Below are 26,535 nucleotides of genomic sequence, written 5' to 3'. Positions count from 1 at the left end.
CTTTTACTTTAATATTTATGTACTTTTCCTAATCGATCGATTCTCTAGAATTATATAATTAATTAATGTTTTGTTGCGTTTCAATGAAAGGTTGATCGAACAAATTCATTTGAATAAAAGCAACATAAAATCCGAACGATTCTTCGCGGTTATAAAATTACGTGCGAATTATGGTGAAATCGTGTCGAGAGATGAATGCAATTAAATGTTATTATCTAAGATCATAGCAAGTTTGTCTTTACTTAGTTCAGAATTTCATTTAATTGATTCGACATTTATTAACTGAGAAATCAAAATTACAAACTAAATCTATATATAATGTATTTATCAATTTCTAATTGAGTTGATTGAAAAAAAGAATGATGAATGTAGATTCGAAAATCCACTATAAATTAATGCAAAATAGTTTCTCCTTAATCCGAGAGACAATTTTTTTTTGTTCTTTGATGGGGGGATTCCACTTTTGCAATACACATGGACACTCACCTTACAAGATTCTTGTGGATCAAGGCGCACACACTCAAAATAAAAAAGGAAGCAAGGATCTAGAGCAAAACACATCGATACCGCGAGATCGTTGATCTCTGAAAGAAGTTGTTGTTGGTTAGCCTCGAGCCAATTTTTGGACGACGCCGTTCATATATATATATAATTTTTTTTTTCCTCTCCTTACCATATTTCGATTAGTAAACTAGAAACCGCGTTCTGCTCGTATTACAATTTTTTTTTCTTCTCTTCTTCACCATCGATTTCCTCCTCGTTCTTTCTGCTTTTGTAAATCTCTGCTACAAAAATCGTACATTACACACACACACCGCTCATTAAGATATACGATCTAAGGATGCTGGAGATCTTAGTCCGTGGGCGTCCAAAAAAAAAACAACTAGATTATCTCCGGATAATCTCCGCTCGTGTTTCGTTTATTTTCAATTTTTATTATTAATTATTTCATAAAACCATCAAAGATTTTGTGAATTCATTAAGGTAACGCTCTATTAATTATCTAAACTGTTTTTTCATATAAAAATTATAGATGTAGTAGGTTTCTCTCTTAATCTAGACTTCAATAATCTAGAGCTTGTTTAATCGCATGCAAACATTTGGAGTTAAGACTTGTTAAATTTGCAAATCTTCTCAATTTGACAGGAATTCCATTAAAACATCCAACATATGTTGATTACTGTTTCAAGCTGTCAATAACCTGATGGACGCAGCACGGTATATTTTTTTTAGCAATAAAATTAATGAAATACATATGTAATTTAATAAGTAATATGAGATTTATAAAATTAGTTCAAGCTTTTTTTATTAATTATTTATAAAAATTAAGTACATGTAACTTAATATGTAATATATTTAAGATATTTGTGAAAGTATGGATCTATATAATTGAAGTTTTACTTATTGAAAAGTATTACGCTTATTAATTATATAAATTAACAATAATTTATTTTTACAATTTGAATATCGATCAATGAAAGTTTTGAAAGTATTTTTGTGTGTATAGTTTTTTTTTTCTTCTTCAATGCATTTAACGTGTGCTGGCTTTAATTTTGAATATTGCATAGAAAGTGGAGCGAAAAGAAACATGAAGCAAATCTCGACTGGGAAAAGAAATGTTTGTGAAATGGATAATTATAAAATTGTTTCTATATCTTGTATACTTTTTCTTTATATTTGTAGTAAAACATAAAGGCTTATTTTATTGCGTAATGGTAATTAATTATCCGTTTGTTCGGTCCAATAAGACGGAAGCATTTTTGCATTCCTCTCTACTTTGTCATTTCCTTCGACCAGTTTTTCCAAGCGTTAATTGCTGATAAATACTTGGAAAATAATTTGCGTGCTTAGCGAATGCACAAAATATCTTTTTAAATTTGTAGTTTACAGCTGTTGCTGGTTTTAAGTGCGTTTTGTTCTTAATGATTGAAACGATTAGTAGAGATGTTTATCTAAGAAATGTACCAAAGTTGTTGCTACATCTATTCGGTATAGACATGTTAAGTAGGCAGCGACTATAAATAAAAGGAATACAAGCTGAAGATGGTGGAGAAGGAGAGAGAGGTTCTTAAGGATCACGTTTCCTTTGGAAATCTGAAAGATAAATCAAGCGCCGCGATTAGTTGTGTTCGTTGTTTCAGGAAAAAAAAAATTGTATGTCGGAGGAACACCCGTCGGGTCTGAGGGGGGGCTTCTTTTAATACGTTTTTAGCCCGTACGTGAGGCTAATTTTTCGTCCCCCCAGACTCTTGCATAATAATAATAACGATGGTCTTCGTGCAGACCGCTCGTTCCCTTCTCTTCCCTTCATCGACTCTATTTTATTTTCGTGGTCGATTAGCCCCTAATGGGGAGTCCGCCACGTACTTAACCTCTCGCGTTCGCCAACAGCACGATCGATCAACATCCATTCGAAATGCCAAACCCGAAAAGGCATTAAACTCATGAGAATGATGGAGGTTCTACATGCCGATGCGTGGGCGGAAATGGAATCGAAACATCGGATGGTTTGAATCGACCTAAGCTTTAGCTTTTATTTGTTTGATGTAATAATTGGTTTGGGGTGTCAACGAGGGGTGTTAAAGCGGATTGTAGTGGCATTTCACGGTCGACGAAGCGCGACCTCCCCTTTTGGACAACAACAACAGGTAACGCTTTGCTAAACCAGGTGATAACAAGTCGTCCATGTAAATAAAATCTGTGATTAACTCACCTGCTTGTGCGTTATGCTTCGTTATGCCAACTTGACTCCAATTATATACCCTAATGCAAGACGCCTTTACCCACTTTACTTATTACCTAAGAGGTGCAATAAAGAGAAAAATACATATGGCGATGATAAGATCTTGGCGTGTGCTCGAAGTGCGGATAATTAGGCGATAATTGTTATTATTCAATTAATCTACTGCACGTTTTAACAGCAGTTTTCATTAACAAGAAAACGTTTAAGTTAGATAATCTTCATATTTTATTAAATAAAAATGTAATTAAATTAAAATTAGATTTATTTGCTTTTACTTTTCTTCAGAATAATGTTTGAAAAAAACTTTAAATAAGAGAAATTTAATTATAAATTAAAAAAAAAAACACAATTATTTCTTTCTTAATTTGTGAAGGAAATAGTGATTCTGTAACAGAAAAAAGGAGGCAATAAATCTCATTAGCTGCTATTCGTTTTAATCAGCTTCTTAACCATTAACAGATCTGGTCCGGAGAAAATAACAAGAGTCCGACGATATTAAAGAGGACCATAAAGGAGCATACATTCCTCCCTTTCGAAGAATATTTACATATTAATGTAACAAGTTAATGGTCATCCAAGAGAGTATTTCTTTTCCAACTAATTAGTAAATAATCCTTATAATTATACCAGATGATGATTATCAAAGAAAAAGAAATAATCGTATCAGTTTCATATCGGAACTGTGATGAAGCCATAAACGATTTAAAATTATATTTTATGTACGATTATAAAACAGGAAAAAAAAAACATTACTGGATAAGAAAATTGTTAGTGGAAAATCAATTATTTTATGAAATTTAGAACTAGTATTAAAATTATGTATTAAAATGAGCATATGAATTTAATTAGATATCAAGTTTTGAATTCCTATGTTCATAGTTATATAGTAATGGTAAGCATCCGGCGGAAGCGTTTAATCAATTAAGGTACAAACTTAGATTAGATTGTAAATAAAGTTGGATGACAATAAAATTTGTAGTCGTGATTGATACATAAAAAAAAAACGACTGGACGTTAAGAAGGATGTCGTTAGTATTGTGAAATTTGAATAATGTTTTCCGAAATCGTGCTCGAGTTTTTCCTTTTCCTGGATTAATTTTTTTGTGTGTGTTCGTTTTGAAGTGTTAGCACACTTCATTCCTTGCATATAATAAGGATGCGATTATGCTATGATTTACGTAGGCAGAGATAATGAGATGATATGATAACGGTGAGAGCTCGCGTTTAGTTTGTCGCGTTGTTTCCTGGCGCGTGGAGAGAAAGGATGAGGAGAGACCGCGACCGGCAGGAGGATCATTTATATAATAAATGATGTATCCTGTGTACGACGCTGTTTGTTTGTATGTATGTGTATGTGTGTGTACCTGATGCCGGTGCGTGAATGTGGATCGATGGGCGATCAAAATAATTGACCGTTTCCTATGGAATTCTCGACGAAACAACGGCAAACTAGATGCGAACGCACGTGCCAGAGATAATTAAGAAAATATTTATAATGAGAGAGTAGTGCGTTCGAGGAAGAAGAGGTAGTAGTAGTTGTAGTAGCGTGCAGCTCTTGGTAGCAGGAGAAGAAGTAGTAGTAGGAAGGTTGATAGGTTGTTTGGTAGGCAGCGGGCAGGCAGGCAGATCTCGCATCCGCTGCTACTAAAATTAGATCTAAACTAATAAAGCTGAGCAAATGAGAATCATAAATAACAGCGATTATTTTACAATATCCTGCATAATGGCCGAGTAATTACACGTTATATTATATTTATGTGGACGCGGTTGCCTCCTCTTCTCCATCCTCGGGTCCGAGACCTGGGTGTCTTGGCCTGGCCTAGGTCGCGGCTACCGCTAGATCTCGCAATTAATCCACATTCCCCCCTCAGGCTACGCCTCTAATTTACACCTGACACGCGCACCTTCACCGAATTGAGTAAAAGAGACAAAACGAGCAAACGTCGCGCGAGCCACAATCACTTCCTCTCCAATTAAAACCATTCACATTTCATCATCATCATCAGCTACATCTCAAATCATCTCAAACATCATACAAGAAGTGGAAACAATAGAAAGGTCCAATCCAGTTCCGATAACTTATCACCACAGCGAGATGTTCCTCTTCGCTCCTCGAGCCGAACGCAAAAAGCCTTCCACTTAAATCCGAATGCATTTCATCATCGGTGAACTAAAAACACTATTAGAAAGGTTTACAATCGCGTACTATTGCCATTTTATTACGTTCCGAGAGGCCAATATTTTCTTATACGAAAAACGCATTTACAGTACTTTAACACACAACAATTACTGAACTCTTTCGACTTCTCAAACTACTCAATAAAAGATTAATTCATTTCCTCAATCTTACTTTTACCACTATATCAACAACAACAACAAAAAAACACATACATTTTTATTATCTAATCCATAATTATTTGGAAAGCAATTGAAAACATCAACACTTTAATAATTTCACTCGACTACTCAGAAAACTTAATTACAATTAATATTTCTTGTATTACTTCAATTATTTGTATTATACAGACTGAAACAAATAAAATTATATAGTCCAAATAAATAGTTCACTTTTAATTAGGAAACTTTTGATTAAATGCGTTTGAGAAATACTTCGGTTGCTTAAATCGTTGGAGCAAATAAACGCAAAACGAGGCAGCAAAACCACAAAACTAAAAGTAAATAAAAATTGTTCGAGCCGGTCCCGAAATGTCGCCCGATAAGATCTCAATTAGTGCCCCTAAAACCCTATTAGTATCCGAAAATTTAGTGCCACGAAACGCATCTACACTTTGAAAAACCGCAAAGGAAACTCATTTCCAAGCGATTCGCATTCTTGCAGATTACAATCTTACTTGCAAATAGCTTAACCGAATACTTAAAATCCTTATTTAGTTTTTATTCATCAGTTGTTTGAAGAGTAACAAAAAAATAATAATAATTAAAACAATAAATTTGTGTAGATTTTATAAAGTGTACCAAATGTTTTGGTTGGTAAATGGTATAATTATCAAAGCAATTATTACATCAACTTATGGTTTGGTTGAGGCCATATGGGTTTGGAATGCATCGCTCGTTTCTTCATCATCCTTCTGCTCTTCACAGTTTAAAATCTCTTTCGTCGAGAATATTAGCAGCAGCTTAAACCAATTTTCTACGTTACGTGTTCCTCTTTGTCTTCTCTCGCTCCTCACGTCGTCTATTTACGAAACCTCTGGCCCCGGGCGTTGTAAATTATCCTACGTATCCAATCTAAATCCAAAAATAATTACAACTGTTCAACGTATCACGTTTTTTGTGCATTAACCGGAAAAAAATGTAAGATTTAAGGACATTACTAAGTAATAAACATATATATGTATGTTGATGAAACAAACAAAAAAAAAATAATAATAACGTGAGTTTATGAAGAGCATTTACATTTCGATACTAAAAATACTTCGGTGTGTGAAACATCTTTGATATTGTACGATTCCGAAGAGGCGATATCTTTTATAGTGATTGAACGTGCTTAAGTAGAAAACACACGAAATGTATTCCGAGCTGCGCGGATTTTATGAATTTTTCATAATGGCATTGGATCGTTTTCGATGTACTTCGTCCTTCTGATCCTCTTTTTTTGTTTCGCTTCTCCATCTTCGATCTGTCCTCGTTCGTTTTGTTTTTTTTTTCTCTTTGTTTCTCGTTTCTTTTGTTTTGTTCTTTGGTTCTGCGCGTTTGTTCTGTTGCGTTCCTTTTGGATGGCTGCAGTTCAAACCGGAGGAAAAAGAATTTGATTATTCGTAATAAAATAAGTTTATATGTTAAGTCGGTCGGAGGCATTAAAGAGAGTCCGGGTGGAGAGACCCATAACCAGCTTTGATATAGATTTAATTTATTCTTTAATAAAGTATGGGTTTTACGGGGCCGTAATTGCGTCCGTCCGTCCGTCTATCCCACTGTTTTTATAGGCCAACACCGCACCGCCTGCAATAATGAACTCGTCAGAAATTCTGGTGATACAAGCATTAACCAAAACACAAAAAGAAGAAGTATGGAAAGATAAAAAGAAACGCAATCAAGCGACCATCAGCAACAATGTTTTGCAATAATTTATACCATCAGCAGACGAATAATAACTGTGATTTACACCAGCTTCTTTTACCAATTCCATTTGGTATAGTTCAACCATTTCCACCTTATACCACATGGTGCAAATTCATATATACTACTTAGTTGTTCTAATTCAGAATAGTAACATGCATAAGTTAAATATAATCAATTATGTAAGAGTGTATGAATCAATTTCATGAAGCCGATTAAGTTCTTCTGTAGTAGTTGGTATTTTTCTGCCTCGACGAATCAATTTTCTGGGAAGGTAATCAAAGTAAGTCGGATTAATGATCGTGTAATAATCTATGGTATTCAGTGGCTAACGTTTCAATTAAAAACGAGTTATCTTTCATCACAATGATTACCTCGATAGTAATATCTGTTAATCTTTCAGATCCTAGATAACTCAATAAGTTTTACTACATCACGATAAATCCCGTTTTCCTATCCTTACGCACGCACACATTATCTATTATTTGCTGTATTGGAATCCTCTTTGCATTCAATCTATGGAGTAAGATTAAACTACACACTAAAATCAAGATGATAGCTTGATATAAGTTTTCCAATAAGTAGCATGGATTTATTAGGATATTTCCAGGAGAAAAGTTTGAAGGCAATACAATTTGTAGTCCGGACATTTTCATAACTTCCTTATGTCCTTTGATTATGTAAAGAAATATACGGGCACCATCTTAGATTAAAAATTGTTTGTGGATAGACTGGACACTCTACTAGTCCGAAATACTAAATAACGTTGATAGGGGTTGTTTTAAGTAATTTTAACATCAAGACCATTTGATGATTCAGGAATTGAACTACAACATTTGGAATATTTGGTCACCTGTTTAGTTTATAGTTTAGTTTACTTTCTTCGATGATTTGAATGTAATGTCACGGTATAAGTTTACTTCTGAATAAGCTTTTTTATGACATCTATATGAGATGTTCATGATCCTGGACTTGATCTAAATTTTGTTGTTTTTTTTCGTATTTTACTTTTTTTGCATTCGATTATGTCGGAAACATTGTACGGGCGCCATCCTAGATTAAAAATCCTTCACGGATGAGCTGTTAATCGAGAAGGAGAGTCCCCTTCTCTCAATTAAAGTGGATAATAAAGCGGCGGGCGCCAAGAACAGGTGCATTTTGGATGCGTAGAGCAAGAGAGATCATACCTAGGCTTCAGAAAAAACCACGTGGTCGAGTGAGATGACCACACGATGTGGACGGATGGACGGACGAAGACGAGAGTGGTGCACATTGCACACGGCCACGAAGAGACCGATCCAGATACATAAACCAGACCGTTTTTTTTCTTATCCTTCTTTCTTCCTCCTTCTTCTTCTTATATTTATAATGATCTCGCATCGCACAGGTAATATCCGTTGGCTTTATGATCACCTGGAAACGTGTACGACCCGACGGGGGGGCACCTGCGTGCGTATATATATATATATATGTGTGTGTGATTTTTTTCACTCACATTCGATCCCATCCCAATCGAGAGAAGACTGGATGGACAGAAAAAAAGGACATGAAAAAAATATTGTTATTATATGTAAACTCATTGCGCCTCTTCATTGCCCAAATAAACCAGAAGGTTTTACTCTTCTCTGTTGATCCGAAACTCACGCACCCTCCTCACACCACATTCACCCAAAAAAAATAAGCTAATTGGTGTCTCGTAAACTCCCCATCTTCATGTCCGCTCTTCGATCGCCGCAATAAAAGGTGCACTAAATTAGCAAAAATATGAACAATTATCGTTCCTCGTACCACCACCGTCATGACCATTCCAGTCAACAAAGATACAAAAAAAAAAAGAAGTAATCGTCGCTAGCAAACTTCTAGAAATACTGCTGTAATTGGATTACTTCATCCGATAAATTAATGTGAACGCATTTCTAAAGTATTACTTTAATCTTCTAGAAAAATCCAATACACTTAGGATTATAGCATTATTTCTTAATTTTAACATTTTAATACAACATTTTTTATATTACATTCAATAAACATGTAATTATTATCTTTTTTATCTTGTTTTAACATTATAAACATAAACTTTGAATATAATACCACTTTCTAATGAAGAGATATTAAACAGCTTTATAAATTGAACAACTGAAAAACTAAATTGTACACGTACTCGATTATTACATGCGACCAAAAAATATTGAAAGAAATTTACAAATTTGCATTTCATTAATGAAAGTGCACTTTCTTTTACTCTTGATTGGAAAAAAAAAATGGAAACAAGAAATTGTCAGCTATACGTTTTTATTGTTTTAAATTTAATGACGATGATTCAGCTTTTTATATTCAAAAATTGATTTTGAAAAATTAGGTTGTTGCTGTAAATTGTTTGATTCAATTAAAGTTCTAAAAAAAAAACTAGATCGAAGTGTTGTATTTTGCTTTGTAGGATGAATTGATGAAGAAAAAATGATAATTTAATATTTTGTATGTTGTCATGTGTAGGTTGATTAATGGTCGCATATAATTTGTTTTAAAAGTAGTGTGTCAGATGAGATGAGAGTAAAAATGTAAAATGCCTGAGGCCGATGAGATCCATATGGGAATATTTTAAACAAGAAGTGAGTTTATAACAAGAACTGGAGCACTTTGAAGAGAATAAATCTTGTGGAGGTAATAATTTTATTTTCAAATGTATCGAACAACAAAGTATTAAACATCCTAGTTGTGTTTCTATTCATCTATGAAAGGCTTTGAGATGTGTTTGTTGTTGTGATAGAGGTGGCTAAGTAATTGATGCCGCGATTGAAGTTTGAAATGGATCGGAGCTAACAGCAGAAGCACCAGCAGCAGCACAAAGAGATGATTGATATGTTAAGGTCAAGGATGTGAAATGACAGTGGACGAAGATGATGAGGAGGAGGATGGAAGATGACTGTGTGCGTGCTTGTGTATATATATATATATATAAAAGCGCACATTGTGACCGTAAGAGGAGTATCGAAGAGGAGTGCGTATAATATGGTATTTGAGTTGGTAAAATTGAAGCCCCGTTTGGAATCTGATAAGTCTCTTCTCTTTGGTGCCGTCCTCTTCCTTCACACAGGTCTCCACCACGGGTCTTCAAAGAGGGGCAGAGAGAGTGTGTGTGTGTGTAGAATTTCGATTGTGCCGTGCCGCTGCTACAATTTAAGTCGGTATTCCATTATTCAGGTTAGCATTATGCTGTCAAGAGGCATCAGGCGCGTCCTGTTAGCGTTTGCCGCTGCTCTCTCGCTCTCTTGATTTATTCCGGGCGAGAGGACGCATTGTCTCAGTTTGACCATATACACTTTTAAATCGTACTCAGATTTTCTCCTTCTTCTCCTTTGACTGTTTTCCTTCTTCTTCTTCATCTCATCGTCCTCTTCATCTACTGCTACTTCTTGTTCGTCCCTGCGCGCATTTTTTTTTTGTCGCAACCTTCCTCCGTTTGTTTCATCCTTTCCCTTCTTCCTCCCGTATTGTTCTCCCTTTCTCGAGCGCTCTTTGTTTTCCATTTCTTCTTCGGCCGCAGAACTCCTCAGTTAGGTATGGTTTGGTTGGTGGTTGCGAACGGCGGTAGCTCATAACGTTATAGCCTCACGGCTGCGGCCACACCCAAGCCGGAGCGTGATTATAACCGCTACATATATACCGGAGTATACCCGGAGGCCACCTCTTCTTATACATTATACTTATATGCATGCTACCGATTCCTTCGGTAACGACCGAGCGTAATCACATTTCGCTCTATTTAGAGCCCCCCGGGGGTCTTCTCCAGCCTCCGTTCACCTCTCCACCTCTTCCTTCCACGCTCTACACTTCTACACTCCATCATCATCATCTTTTTTTCTTCTTATTCGTCTTCGTGCGCTCCTTCCTCCTCTCTCTCGCTCACTCATACTCTTCACATCTCTCCTCATCTTCCTCTTTTTATTCATCTTTCCCGTGCACCGAGTGTGTCGGCATACCACGAAAATTATTAAACATTTTTGGTACCGAAGTAATTAGATCCGCCGCTACGTGCATTCCTTCCTCCTTCAGCCTACAATCCTCGGCCAATTGCCCCATCCATGTGTCATCATACGTTATCCTCTCATTTCAATCGATCGCAATTGCCGCCAATAAAAAGAATGCGTAACCCGACGGCAATATGCATAGCATCGTCGTCAATGCAGAATCTTTAATTCAGTACACCTAATAACAGATCTCGCTCTGCATGTGTGAATTTATCGATCTCGCAATTATCCACGACTGTAATCGGATATATTAAGAAACGCAGTCACTTGAAGAGATAATCGCGAAATTATGATCTCCGTTAAATAACGCCGGCTCCGTCGGTATCACCAAAAAACTCTTAACCGATGGATAAATGTGCACGCTTCAAAAAGACTTGTCGCAAGTAATTGCGATATCATTATCCTCAATACCATTTCGATGAAGCCTCAATAACCATTTCCAATTGAATCAACTCATAATACACTAAACACGCCAATCTGTAATTATTATGAAGTTTTAACTTAATTCATACCAAGTTTGTATACTTCATTGATTCTAAATAATGTTAATTTAATTAAAAACAGTAGGTCAATGGCCAGACAGTTTGAGCTAAATTTAATAAGCATTAGAATTAAATATATTTAAACAGGTTTAGATGTAAACAACGTAGGGAAAGTTCCAAAACGCAGACACGTACATCCGCAGTGAAAAATCTTAGGATTTTTACGACTCTCCTCGATTACCATATAGAACTATAGTAAAGACACACATTTACATATGTTAATTGCACGGTCTGGTAACCGAATAAGGTGAAAGAAGTGGCGGACTCGAAACGGTAATAGGTTCAAGTTCGTCACCTCTGCGTCCCTCTCTAATCCAAAGCCAAACAGGTGTAAAAGCGCCTTAATTCATTGTGTCTACTGAGCATGTCTTGACCTAATGGAAATAAATAAAAACCTTTCATAATAGTGAAAGAGAATTGGAGCCTTATGTTTAATAATATCAAAACAAAGAAACACAAATCGAAAAATTAATTATTTAATGCTTAATTTAAGAAATAAAAAAGAAGTAGAAGAATTAATTGTGTCCAGGAATAAATTGAAATTATATATCTGGGTACCCTCAGTTTGTGCAGCCTGCAGTGGTCGACGTCTTCTAGGAGGTTAAGTGGAAGTGGAGCGCCCGGAGCTAATCCTCACGTCAAAGAACTCGTGCCATCTCCTGCGCTGGTATCCCATATACTTAAGAAGCATCAGCTAAATTTGCTCCGCTTCATTTCCATCGAAAACACCTGCTCGGTACAATACCTGAAACAAGTTGGAATGCATTAGGCGCTTTGGTATATGCGTAAGAAGCATGCAGATCCGATCACCGTTCTGTTTTATGGACGATTTTGAACGCTCCAGTATGAAATACTCTTGTTGGATGGAGTCACAAATTTATGTGCTCGAGAATAAATGCATTAAATAAGATCATGAATTTGATTCGATCCCAACGAGCAGTAAGTAAGAATAGCGAGCATGTGTGTGTCTGTGTCTGAATACACGTATGGAGGGCATAAATATAAGATAGCCGTGGTGCAAATCGTTTCATCATATTGTGACATTTGAAAGAGAGCTAGGAGGAGGAGGAGGAGGAGGAGGAAGAGGTGGATGGAGAGGAGGAGGAGGATGGTTACGATGGCAATCGCAGGAGAGTCGAAGCGTCGAAACAAGAGCACGAGGAATAAACAACAACGGCAAGAAGAGCGCAACGGACGAGGATGAGGAATGTACAAGTAATTTCCTTTCAATCAATTCCCCCTAACGGTGCGTCGCATCTATAAGTGTGTTATCTGTTGGTCAAGCAGTAGTCCGAGGAGGGTAATAAATCGAGAGGCGCATATAGATCTGTATCGGATAATAACATCCGAAATTGTTGCAGCAGCCGCCGCTTCTTCTCTTCTTTTCATCTCCAACCTCTTCCTCCAAACCCTGTCCCATCTTCTTCGAGTTCTTTTCTTCATCTTGTTGTTGTTGTTGTTGTTATGCTGCTACCGACGATGGGAGAAAAATCGCTCGGACACACACCGAAAGACAGGACGAAGACGACGAGGATGAGATCGGCCGGTTTTAGCATTTAATCAGGGGAGGCTCGGCTACCTGATGATGCTCTGACCATTACGTGACCCGACTACTTATATACGATTGAATAATCAAACTGTCTCTCCCCTTCGATATAAAATAAAGTTGATCGCACCATCGGCCCGGTAATTCACTGTAATTTACATTAATTCCCCCAGCAGCTACCGCCGAACGAAATGGAATTTTAATTCTAGCCCAAACTCCCAAGATCCTTCCACACACCCAACACATATCCTCACATATACGCAGTAACCAAAAAAAATATTTGTTTAATAACATACACTTAGATAGTAAATTCGATTAAAGATAAGATTGAAATGAGCAGCAGTCGAACAGGATGAGTGGAACAAGCTTCCAAAGTAACTTTCCATTAAAACCGATGGAATTGGTACGGCCAATCTCAGATGAAGATTAGGCAATTCTCATTTACCCGATGATGATTATACACATTTTTTTTTTGTTCCTTGTTTGTCTTACTAAAAACTTCGTACATTCACTTATCCCGATAACCCCATTTACTTTATACAGTTAACAGTTTAATCATAAGTTTAAATTTAAAAAAAAAGTTTTATTGTCTCAAATATGTAAAAGTAAATAACAATAAATAATGTCTGTGTACGAAGAAGAAATTTTGCTTGATCTTTCATTAACTTTAGTTGCGTATTGTAAGATTTAAAATTGAAAGCTTAATGGAAAGTTTATTGGAAACACTTAGTTGCTATTACCTATACAGAATCTGTTTAACGAATTAAGTTGATGACGAACTAATCATGACTTTAACGAGATTACATCGTGGCTCCGATATTGTGTGCGCATTGAATTCAAATGGCGTGGTTCGAGATTACAATTTTGCACGGCACTTAGTTAACGCCCGTCTTTAAAAGCAAGTTTTCCAAATCACGTTGATAACGTGTTTAATTTCCCGAGCCGTTTAACGCCTGTTATTTCGTTCGCACGATGCGATCCTGATTGGATATCGAAGGGAGAATGAGAGAGAGAGAGCAAGAGATTATTGAGAAATGCTACTACCTACTGGTACTGGATGGAGGATATGCCTTCTCCACTTCAGGAGAGCAGAATCGTGCAAAGAGAGAAGTTTGATCACGGTCAGGTAATTCACTGTAATTTCCATTTAATTTGTGCGGCAGCTACCGCGACCGAAAGTCCGGGAGGAATTTTAACGCACGGGGGGCGGCAAAAATTGTATTATTTACGAGTCAACGGCCCCCGCCGACGACGATCATCATCTTCATCGTGATCATCACGATGATGATGATGATGATGAAAGGAATTTTCGTGAACGAGGAAGATGAAAAAGAGCACACCTCGCTGCTGCGGCGAGGAAGAGGTGGACGAGGAAGAAGAAGTACAACAGCAGCCAGCGAGAAGAAGAATAAGATGATGGTGATGAAGAAGAAGAGTGTTGTTGTTGTTCGGGAGTAAGTAAAGCATAACAACCATTGAAGTGATTCGGAATCACGTAATCGTGGTTCGCGTGCTCTTTACCTCCGTACAAGACATACACACATACAAATACAGACTCACACACTCGTAACGAGGCACGTGCAATCCTTTCTCTGCATGCCGCGGAATATTAGAGATGGACAACGTTCGGTTCAATAAACCTGATCTAATTTATTGCCCACACGGAATTGATTTATTATCCACAATTTACACTAAATTCCTTCAAACAGATTCCGAAATACGTCCATCTAGCTAATCTATCCTTTCAATCTTACCACTGAGATAGGTTTCACGACTTGTTTATTTTAATCATAACACCAAGAATATTTCACATCACAACTATTGAAATATTGTTTATTATTATATAACATGTAATTTTTTTTAATTTATTTATTTATATAATTATAAAAAGATTTTTTAAATAAAAAAAATAATTAAATTATACAGTAAGAAATGTATGTTTTCAAAGTAAATTCAATTAATAAATCTTTAGAAATAAACGGTTTAGGATTGAAAATCATCCTTTCTTTATTTAGATTAACAAGTAACATAAATCACCTGAAGAACGTATGTAAAGTCGGAGCTTGATGGAAAAACTCGAATGAAGATTGATAAGTTACACACAGCCTTTTGCAGAGAAGTCACCAGTCCCATAAATCTCGCGCCGGTCCCAGCTCACCTTATTTTTCCAACGCACATTTTCATTGCCCATCTCCATCATTTCATTACCCAAATAGGTAACTTGTGTAGCAGTTGATCAACAAAAACAAAAACAAAAAAGTGTAGTAATCCAGTTTTTTCTCAACCACTCTAATTGCTTAATTAATACTAAACAAACGAAACAAAACACAAAAATTTTCTACTTCGTCTCTCGATTAAATAAAGGAGTAGTACCGTTTTCGATATTCTTTAGTGGTCCGAGAGTAATTTATGTGGATTCGGAAACCGACGGATTCATTAATTATGCAAATTGGACTTTCAATCTCTAAACGGTTTTTCGTCTCTTCTCTTCAAAGCAGACGTTATTTCACAACTAAAATTAATCTGTTACGAAACATGCTAAAGGTTGTTGCGCGTCTAGACGTTTTAAGACTGTATGGGCTTGACCTGAACCTACACCAAAATTGAACTCCGAGTCAAAATATTTTAATTAATTAGTGAATAAATAGGTAATTTCCAGTGAAAACCTGTGTCCGTAACGGTACTCGGCAACATTGGTCAATAGTATCGGAATGCGAGTTACAAAATTATCGAAATCCGATGGAAATAGGAAGAAAGTAATACAGTTTAACACGCAAATTGTAAATTCAAATATCTGCGCACATAAATTTGAAATATTTTAATTAATTTCATGTTTCCATCTAATTAATATTGGCGAAAACATCGGATCTTAATTGAAGACATACACAGTGAACGTGCTCGCACGTAATCTTGGTTTTGATTTTTATTTCTTTTTTTTTCCCATGAAACTGTAAACATTTGCGATCGAAATTTATTTATAATTTAAATACTGAGGTTGTGGCTGCTCCACGGCTTTCCAGCTTGATTATGCATAGCGTTTTGCATTCGATGTGCACAGGACGAGATGGAAATGGTCGAGCGAATGCGGAGGAACGGGACGGTGATAGTTAGTTTAGATGGAGATGGATAATATGCGGATTTCTAATTTGAAATGCATTTCTATCTGAAATTTAGATTACATGTAATTTTAGCACACATGTAGAATGTGGAGTCGAAGAGAGGAAAAGAAGGGAATTCCGTTGGTCGAGAGCTAACTGCAATAAATACGAACAAAAACAAACAAAAAAAATCATACATTTTCAATCATCAGTGGATATTATACAATTTTCTTCAATTCGTATACAATGCGACAAACACGAAACGATTTGTTACACATTCAACACTTAAATATACTTATTAAATAAAGTTCTTATAAAACTTATTCAAAAACAAAACTTCAAATTGCGTCACTTTTGCATTATTTAAAGCAATTTCAGCTAAATATTACATCAGCTTGAATGTGATAATATTAATAAACTTAGTTAATTAAAAGAACTTCTTCACTATTTAATTATAAAAAAAAAATGTGATCAGTATGAAATTTGATTATATTTAAATAATTATGTAATAATCTATTTAATTTAATTAACAATCTTCACTATATTATTAGTAATAAAAGTTAATTTGTTGTAACGAATAATATAATAAAATTAGTGGACTATGTAAGTAGTAATTGCGTGTTTATTGCAATTATGAGAAAATTAATTTTACACATTTTTTAAATAATTAAATATTTCACTTTATATTAAAGTTATGTAACTGTTGCTGTTATCTAAATGGATAGATTTGTTTTATAGATATTTTGTTGGAAATGTAAACTCAATGATCTTAGATGGGAATCGTTACACTCCTTTTTGGAAAACGGTCGGCGGCGGCGAATGGAAACAGCAATAACATTATTGATTAACATTTGTTTGCGAGTGGTAAACAGTAAGGATCCCCATTAAAAGCCTTATGGAGGAGAAGAAGTGTACTCCTCCTGGACAACTGCTTCTTCTTCACCACCATCATCACCTACAGATCCTAGCCTTCTCTCTCGGTGTCTTTTAAATGCCCTGGGACGAAGCACCAGTATGTATGGGTATGGTGTATGCGCGTCTGTATACAACTGTGCACATACATACATATATACGTGTGTAGTATATATGTGTGTGCGTTGTGTAGAGCGGCTCTCTTTGTGCATTGTGTAGAGCGACGGTTTTCATGGTCTCGTCGCATGCATTACGCGCGGTCCTTTTGTGTGTCTTCGTCCCGACAGAAGGATGCCGCGCGCGGCTACCGGACAACGCGAATGCCATTCCGGAACGGTGCAATTTGTAACTGCGAAATCAATCTTTTTATCAAATTAAAATTTAAAACTATTTTCATATGGACAAAATGCCCGCAGACACCACACAACCTTAATCACCTTCATAGTTAAATAATTAACCACCTTCAACCCTTAACAACAACAAAAAAACAACGGACTTTTAATCAATCAATTATATACAACTTATTCTAATTATATCAACGAAGTAAAAGATGGAGATTTACAAATTGTATTTTATTAAATCTCTATTAAGTTAACAAGTTTAAAAGAAAACCCAAGATGTTTCATAGTTATTATTTCTTTTGCATCTCTTCATTTTTTTCAATTTGTTGTTGTTGTTTTTTTTTTAAGTTTCTCGTAATACTAAGATATTATAAATATTTCATATTAAATCTAAAATTATGATTATATAAAAAAAGCGCATAGTTTTGCTATAGCTCTTATAACTCGATCATTTATTAAGAGTTATGGCTATTTTATCCATAAAGATATTATAAAAAAAATTACATTGATTTTTCCTTGTTTTCTATGTAATTTAATAACTATATATGCAGTTGAGGTACGCAATTACTTTTATTGGTGCGAAACTAATAAATAACAAATTATGACAGTAAATCGCGTTCGATATAACTTTCTCATATTTTCTCCACTTTCGAGAGAGGCACATCGACACCTACGGGCGTGTCACATACATATAAATATACAAAGACACGATGAAACAGGGTGCAATGGGAGAAAATAGCGTTACAGAATCGTTGGTTTGAAGAAGAGGAGGATCAGAAGGCGAGTCCAGTAACGAGCTCGATGTCATAGCCTCGTTTCCGATGCTGTGCAGAATTGCAGAATTGCTTCTCACGCAGCATGAAATCGTTCCCGTTTATGCCAGACTATATTCACAATTACTTATTTCCAATTAACTTGAGCACGTCCAATAATTATACTATTATATCTTGTACTTGCTCGAACGCACGTCGCTTTCAAGAGTAGAAACGTTCACTGAAACGAGATAAACGCAGTGTTTATTGATTAACAAAGCCATATACAGACTTCCTAACTTATTAATGCTATTTTCTGCTTCGAAGCTTATTAATGTTATTAATCGAACATATTGAAGTTTTTTTTTTGTTGTTGTTATTGTTAAATTTTATCTAATATTTATTTATATTTTATTCCATTTAAAGATTCAATCAATTATTGATAGCGAATACATTTCTTCAAATATGAAACTTTCCTTTAGATTTATTAAGTTTAAATAATTAAAAACGAACAAAAACAAAAAACAAATCATACATTTTCAATCATCAGTGGATATTATACAATTTTCTTCAATTCGTATACAATGCGATAAACACGAAACGATTTGTTACACATTCAACACTTAAATATACTTATTAAATAAAGTTCTTATAAAACTTATTCAAAGAACAAAACTTAAGATCTGTTTCAAATTGCGTCACTTTTGCATTATTTAAAGCAATTTCAGATAAATATTACATCAGCTTGAAGGTGATAATATTAATAAACTTAGTTAATTAAAAGAACTTCTTCACTATTTAATTATAAAAAAAATAATGTGATCAGTGTAAAATTTGATTAAATTTAAATAATTATGTAATAATCCATTTCATTTAATTAACGATCTTCACTATATTATTAGTAATAAAACATTTCTACATTTCTTCAAATATGAAACTTTCCTTTAGATTTATTAAGTTTAAATAATTGATGGTGGTTGGAAATTGTACAATATACTTAAGATTATTAAATGGAAGTTAAAATGTTGTTGGTGGTATTGTGATGGAAAAGGTATTGACCCTTGACGGTCGTAGCCTTCATTGTAATTTTCTTGTGCGTCTGTTCTCTTTTTTGTGGATGTGAATGAATAAATGGTTTTAAGTTAGTAAGGGCATATTTCAATTAAACTATTCACGCGAGGTCCATTCATTATAAAAATGATTAGATGCACCGAGACATAAATTACGTCGGGTCCGGAGAAGGAGAAGAACAACAACAACAAGAAGCAGAAGAAGAAGAAGCGGTCGGTGGCAGTGGATGTGGGTATTATAAAATATGGATGTGGATCAGTGGTGTAGAGGACGGCGCCCAGGGCCTCGAGGCGTCCCCAGGATGGGCACTATTCGTTGGGGCCGATTGTTTGGCGCGCTCTAATAGCACCGCGAGCGGTCCCGAATTACACGGGAACACCTCGTGCGATTTATCATCGAAGCCATCACACGTACAACACGACCGACCTCGCATCGAAGGCACGAAGAAGAGTATGAGGTGGATGAGGTAGTCGAGGAGGAGAAGGACGAGGAGGAGAAGAACAAGATGAGGAACGGAACGATAAATTAATAACTACATTAAGCGGGCGCGAATTTATTACGCCTCCGTCGTACGCCTGCCACACCTACATGTTCTAGGCCTTCTTACACAAGCCTCGATCGATTCTCTTTCCCACAGCCTAAAAATTGACCACATTCAAATGGAATCAATTCGGTATCAACTTGCAAGAGTTTACGCTAACTTATATTTTGTATAAATTATTAATAATTATTAATAATTCTAATTATTAATAAAAACTAATTGGACAATTTAGCTTATAGATTGGACCAAAAAAAAATAGTTTTGTGTTATTAAAATAGAGAAACAGGAGATATTTCCGAGAGACTTCAACGATAGATCAGATGACGAACCCGAATTGTTCGAAACCGTTTTATTTCTATTACTTTTCTATACTTTACATAAATTATGTATTGGATAATTTTTTCTAAATATTTTATTTATATAACGTTACAAATTTAATTTTAAATTAATAGTGTTAATTCGTTTTGAAGATTGCTTTGCAAATATTATAATCAGGGATTAAATGTAAATGACTATGATCATAATCTAACACACCTATTAGTGCTTATTATAATAATATGATGTAATAACAGTAATTTAATTTGTGAAAAGTTTAATCTCTCTAATTGAAATGTCGTTTTGGGTTGTTTGTTGCTTCAGATACGACACCGCTTTGGATGTTACGATGAGATCTCAACGAGCGGATTGCGTAAGGTCCGTCACTGCAATTGGGTGCGATTCGTGCGCGTGTCGCCCACGTTCAGCCCAGCGGTGAACCTGGTTGCAACCAAAGTCAGAGGAGAGCCCGTCTACGAGGCCGTCAAACCTATACCTCCGGACACCGAGCTCATAGTCTACTACCTTCCGGAGCGGCCCGAGGAGTTGTTCTTCGTCAGGATGCGCGCCTCTCTCTACCGCCAAACCATGGACTCCATCCTAGAAGGTAGAATATATCTATATTCATGTAATGAAAACACGTTTAATTGGTTTAATTTATTTGCACGACAGATTCTCCGCTCGATCTATCGATGTCCTTGTTGTCGCGTGCCTTGTCCGGTTCTCCTCCGAGCGCCGAAGATGAAGGGAAATCCGTTTCCGGTGATAGCTCAGCCGCGAGCTCGCAAGGCGACCTCCCCGACAACCACACTCCAAATCCGACACCGAGAGCGCGGCCGAGGGAACGAACTCTGCTCCCGTGCTCCGTCTGCACGAAAGCCTTCGATCGGCCGTCTCTCCTCAAAAGACACATGAGAACGCATACAGGTAACGAATATTATCATCATCAACATCATCATGATCGAGAAACAACCAAAGAGACAGAACATAAACAAACAACTCGCATTTGCTTCAGGTGAAAAACCCCACGTCTGCATGGTTTGCGGAAAGGGCTTCAGCACCTCGTCATCATTGAACACCCACAGGCGCATCCACAGCGGCGAAAAGCCCCATCAGTGTCCGGTCTGCTTGAAGCGGTTCACAGCCTCCTCCAATCTCTATTACCACCGCATGACCCATATCAAGGTAAGACTGACTTATTACTTCTTCAGGTAGTTGAACGCATCCCTCGACTCATTCATTGTGTTTTTGTTTTGTTTTCTGTTTGTTCGTTGCGTTATTATCACTCACTCGCCTGGGAAACCGAGAAATTAATTTTTTGACATCTCCATCGCTCGACGATAATTGTTTCCTTCGAAACGTTGTCCTTCGGCCATGCATCACCGGAAACCCCACCGTAAAACTCACTTACTTATAGTATTATCTTCTTTAAGAGGAATTACCGTGAAAGGCTATACTAATGATCAAGATATAAAACATCATAACACATTTTTTTAATTTGATTAATTTTCCTATATGGAATCAATCACATAAAAAATCGAATAATCGCAATATTTCAGTCCGTTTTTAATTTTCTTATAATAAAAGATGTATAATGGAAAATTAAATTAATAATAAAAATTCAAAAATTCTAATTAATTATAGAAAATCGCAATTTTATATATATTTAATTGTATTAAATTAATTATTGTTATTATATAATCAGTTAAGAGCGATGTAAAAGACAACAGATTTGTGTGAGATTTCAACGAGAATAGACAACGAACCCGAATCATTTTCTTTAAAATATGTAGAGAAAAACTTGAAATTCTCTGTAAAATGAACAATTTTAATATTAATGATTTTTCGATTATATTAGTATTGTTTTATGATGATGAAATATTAAATTTTATTTCAATTATAAAAAAAAAACTTTAATCTATTATAATCGGAAAAAATCGTTATTAAATATGGTAGGAGTCTTAATTCAAAGAAATTTCAATCAATTTTTTTTTTGTTGGTTGATCCATGTGTCCAGGTAGGAATTAAAATTTTGACAAGTAAATCTCTGGGTCCTCGTTGTATCCGTCTCGGTATTAATATTTATCTTTGATTCCGCTGTCATCCGGGACATAAATCTCGCACATGTTGTGGTCGATGTCGAGTGGAGGGCGGAAAAAGGGCATTAAGTATTGTGTTTACACTAATCACTACTAATACGACGAAGTCGTAGAAGAAATGATGTGAATGCGTATACAAGAGGAAGAACGACAGTATACATAATAAAGGAAAGGGGGGAGTCGTATGAGATATAGAGACGTAACACATGGTGTATAGAGAACTACCCTCCTTCCTCGTGAGAGAGGAGCACCTGCTACCTACAGACTGCAAGGTGCTTTATGCCACTTTGTAATCTTAAGAAAGCACGTTTTTTTTTTGTTGTTTTGATTAGGGTCCGGAATCAAGTGGAAGGATCAGCGCCGTAAAATATGTGCATGTTAAAAAAAAAACAACAAAATTTATAAGGAGAGGGGAAGAAACAGTTGGCTTCCTTGATTTTCCACCCCATTTTTTTATTTATTTATTCAAGCTATTAAAACGTCAAGGGTTTTTATCAGCCGCTTCGAATAGAATAAGGGCGTTTCCTTACATCCTCATGGAAATAAACAAGAAATATGGCAAGAACTGAAAACTTTATTTGAAATAATTTATGTCCATTATACTGTAAAATACTATAGTAAAAACAACGTGAGCTTTTTTATAATTATATAATTTAAGTAAATAAAATAAGAATTATCACAAAATTATAATTGAATCGGTGTATATATGGAGACTTTAACGCTAGAAGACGTAAGAAGCTGACTTTATGCGCCCAATTAAATTCAGTAGGCATTGAACACTACTACAGTCGATAAAGGTAAAACGAATGCGAGTTATTATAGAATAAATTCGATTTAAAGTCGAATAATTTCTAAAGGCTAATTCAATAAAAATTAACAAACAAAAAAATAAACACCGTTTTGTGTGTGTGTTTTTCCCCACTTTATTCCTTTTCTTGTTGCTATTTATCGCACGTTATGATTACTTATATGCTGCAATTAACGCGTCAACTTATTTATATTGCTCAATTAATTTGAATATTTTCTGTTGTGCTTCGGACAAATGCGCCGTGTGTTTCAATACATTATTATTTTTTTGTTTGTGGCGGACTCTTGGCTCTCAATTAAAACAACAATTTGATCTTAATTAATTGCCGTAAAAACTCGTTACCTTAGAGAGAGAAAAAAATTGCGAACACACGTACAACATATGTTGTTGTTGATTTACCTATATAAATGCAAGATTTATGAGAAACAATTGAACTAATTAGAAGATAAACTTATAATTTGGTTACAACGGGTTTATTTGCCTAGAGATATCAACGATAGATCAAGCGACGAACCCGACGAATTATAAATGTATGTTTTAAAGAAATACATTACAAAAGATATAGAATTAATATATATATATTCTTTATTAAATTAATTTAGAGAATTAATTGAGTATTTTAAATAGTATTTTTCAATTTTTGTTGAATGAATGTCTTAAACTTTGTTTGATTTAATGATTGGACAGACGACGAACCCAAAATTGCAAAAAAATATATAATAATATAAATTTAAAAATATGCGTAATCATTAAATTATTATTATTAATTTTGAACACTGAATAATTATTAATTATGTTAATTGCTAATAATTAGTACTTAGATGCTATTAGAATATATTTGATTGACTGAGTTAACAATTAATGAATATATAATTCATGGTTTATGATTATATGATTTCAAGGTGTAAAGTAATTGTAAAAAGTATTAAAAAAAATAAGAAATTTTCGGTATTATTAAAGATATTTTTTTTGTTGTGTCGATCTATAATTGATGATGATTTGTGAACTATGCTGAATTAAGTGTAATTTCCGATTTTGTTGTGTGTGGAAACCGCCGTAAAGATTCCGAAAAGCCCATTCGCATTGTTCGGTCTGTACTTCCACCCTAATTTTCACCTCGTAAGGGCCATTAATGGTCTCAGCCACCTGATCCGATCTCCGCATTGTGGGGCTACAACGATCTATCTGCAGGTCAAATTAACGTCCCCACGTTCATTCACAAGCGAGCGATGAGGATGGAACTAATTTTTGTTTGTTCCTCCTCGCATCATCCTTTTTATTATTATTATAATCCTTACCGTTTCATTTTAAGCATCAAATTTTCATCCTCGATTGAAACGCATACACGAAGCGAAAATCAATATGCATCTCGTTTTTACGATTCTGTTATTGAGTCAATGGAACGCGTGTGCAAAATTATACGCAATTAATGTAATTAATATGTGTTCCTCCTATATATTTTTCCTTCGCTTCTCATTTTGCTCGCTGCGTTTATTTTCTTCTTCTCTCTTTTTTATTTTTATTTCGTCGTCGGGCAGCAATTACGATGAATTTTGTTTGTTCGTTACAGCATGTAGGATAATTGTAATTGTCTCGTTCCTTCGGTTTGTCGTTGGGGCAAAGTAAGAAACGCGCCATATTCTTCAGTCCGTTTATTGTGTATGTGTTGTCTGGCTGTGTGCGAGTGTGTGGGAAAGGCAGAAAGTCGTTTCTCCCTGCAACAGGTGCCACGACTTCCGGTCCTTCCAAGACGCCCGTTCTTCTTTTGATATCGATCACACATACATTATAACTTATCAATTACACACATGAAAAAAAAAGGACGAAAGAATACAAGAACAAGGAAAAAAAAAACATAACCGAACAATGGGCGTGTTCACGAAAGTACAAGAAAAAAGTAGTGTTTGTATTCTTTTTTTTTTTCACTTCACCCTAATCCGCCCACTCATATGAAAATAACGCCCTTATGCTATTAATTTAGAAAAACCAAATATACTTGTCTTAATTAACTCAAGAATTAAGAAAGAATTACAATTGAACTAATTAGAAGATAAACTTATAATTTGGTTATTTGCCAAGAGACATCAACGATAGATCAAGCGACGAATTATTACAAATAAATTACAAAAGTTATATAATTAATATTTATATATTTATTAAATTAATTTAGAGAATTAATTGAGTATTTTAAATGGTTTTTTCAATTTTTGTTTGAATGAATGTCTTAAACTTTGTTTGAAAATCAGTAGATATAAATGGTAGAGTTAGTAGTAAACCAAAAAAAAAAAAAAACGTATAGAAACTGAAGATCTTCCAGGGTGAATTTCAAAAAGCTTTCACGTCAAACATCCTGCGCTTATATTCTCGTTTCCTGCGGCCGCAGTCGTATGCCTAATGTATTTATTATTGTTGCAACCATTTACAGTCTTCCGTCCTTCTCTTTCGCTTTCCCATCTATATCGATCGCTCGCAGCAGAAGCCGGAGAGCCGTAGAATACGAACAAACAAACAAACAAAAAAAAGAGGTGATTTTAGATAATGTTCGAAGTGAATTATTAGTTATTTCTCCTGATGGTTGTATAATATCAGCGGAGATCAATCGCGTTTTCCATCCAGTTTCTTGTAGCTTGTCCATCACGTGTCACCGCAGACGTGCCAATACCAATGTAAGACACGGACACATGGACGAGCAGAGAGCTCTGCGCAAAATTGCGTTTTAATATCGCACATCCGTCCAGATGGTCGTTACGTAACGATCTGAAAATATTTTGACTCTCCGTCACGCCCATTTCGGAAAAGAAAAGATGAAATAACAGCGATTTCGGTTTGGTTTTTGTACGGGACAGAAGATGGCATAATACCGTTTTCTTGGTCTCTTGTGGATATAATTAATGCTCATTGTCTTGGTAATTGGTCTCTCTCTCTCCCCATACGCGGTGTATCAGTTTGTATCTTGATTATGTGGGGCACTAGGGGGGGAAACGGTTCGGTGGCTGCAAGGGTCGTGAGAAAGTTGGCTTCGAAGGCGCTTCAAGGTTCAGCGGGTCCCTTCTTCTCCGTTCGCGCTTACTTAGAAAAGGGTTCATAAATCCGTCACTCCTCTCTCTCGCCCACTGAATTGAATCGTTGGGAAAAATGCGTCTACGTTTTAGCTAATGCTGTAGCTAATTTTTTTTTTGTTGTTGTTATTTTCAGGATAAGCCGCATAAGTGTAACCTGTGCAGCAAATCCTTCCCGACTCCCGGGGATCTGAGGTCTCACATGTACGTCCATTCAGGATCGTGGCCCTTCAAGTGTCACATATGTTCCCGAGGGTTCTCCAAGCACACCAACCTCAAGAACCACCTCTTCCTGCACACAGGTAAGCCCAAAAACAGGAAACAGGGTTGAGGAATGGTCCAGAGACGCGCCGACGCTACCGGCCATTTTGTTGTTGTTGTTGTTGTTTATTTGTTTTTTTCTATTGCCACTATCATCCACAATTTCTGCGCAAAATATCCGAGACTTCCGTCCATTATGCAAATCCGTCCGACATTTGCAAATGCGTGTTTGATTGTTGTTCCTCTTAATTGGCATAAATTAATTAAAATAACTTTATTATGATGAATACCTGTTGTTGCTGCTGCTGCTGCCACCGCCGCCGCTGCTGTTGTTGCCTCCCA

General features: G+C 35.7%; 1 protein-coding gene across 1 annotated transcript in view; it reads left to right on the top strand.

Annotated features, from left to right (window-relative positions):
- LOC108557307 (zinc finger protein 454-like) overlaps positions 1-26,234 on the top strand; it is a gene marked incomplete at its 3' end in the record, with an annotated part of 38,740 nt that extends 12,506 nt beyond the window's left edge. The window contains 4 exon segments of the mRNA XM_017913767.1: positions 20,291-20,573; positions 20,639-20,893; positions 20,982-21,151; positions 26,069-26,234. Coding sequence (XP_017769256.1) covers positions 20,291-20,573; positions 20,639-20,893; positions 20,982-21,151; positions 26,069-26,234 — 874 coding nt within the window.
- Positions 26,235-26,535: the final 301 nt, after the last annotated feature.

The sequence above is a fragment of the Nicrophorus vespilloides genome, unplaced genomic scaffold (genome assembly GCF_001412225.1).
Source record: "Nicrophorus vespilloides isolate i.1.1-1 unplaced genomic scaffold, Nicve_v1.0, whole genome shotgun sequence".
NCBI classification, from domain to species: Eukaryota; Metazoa; Arthropoda; class Insecta; order Coleoptera; family Silphidae; genus Nicrophorus; species Nicrophorus vespilloides.
The sequence above is the reverse complement of the archived record's forward strand: the minus strand, read 5'-3'. Positions and strand labels throughout refer to the sequence as shown.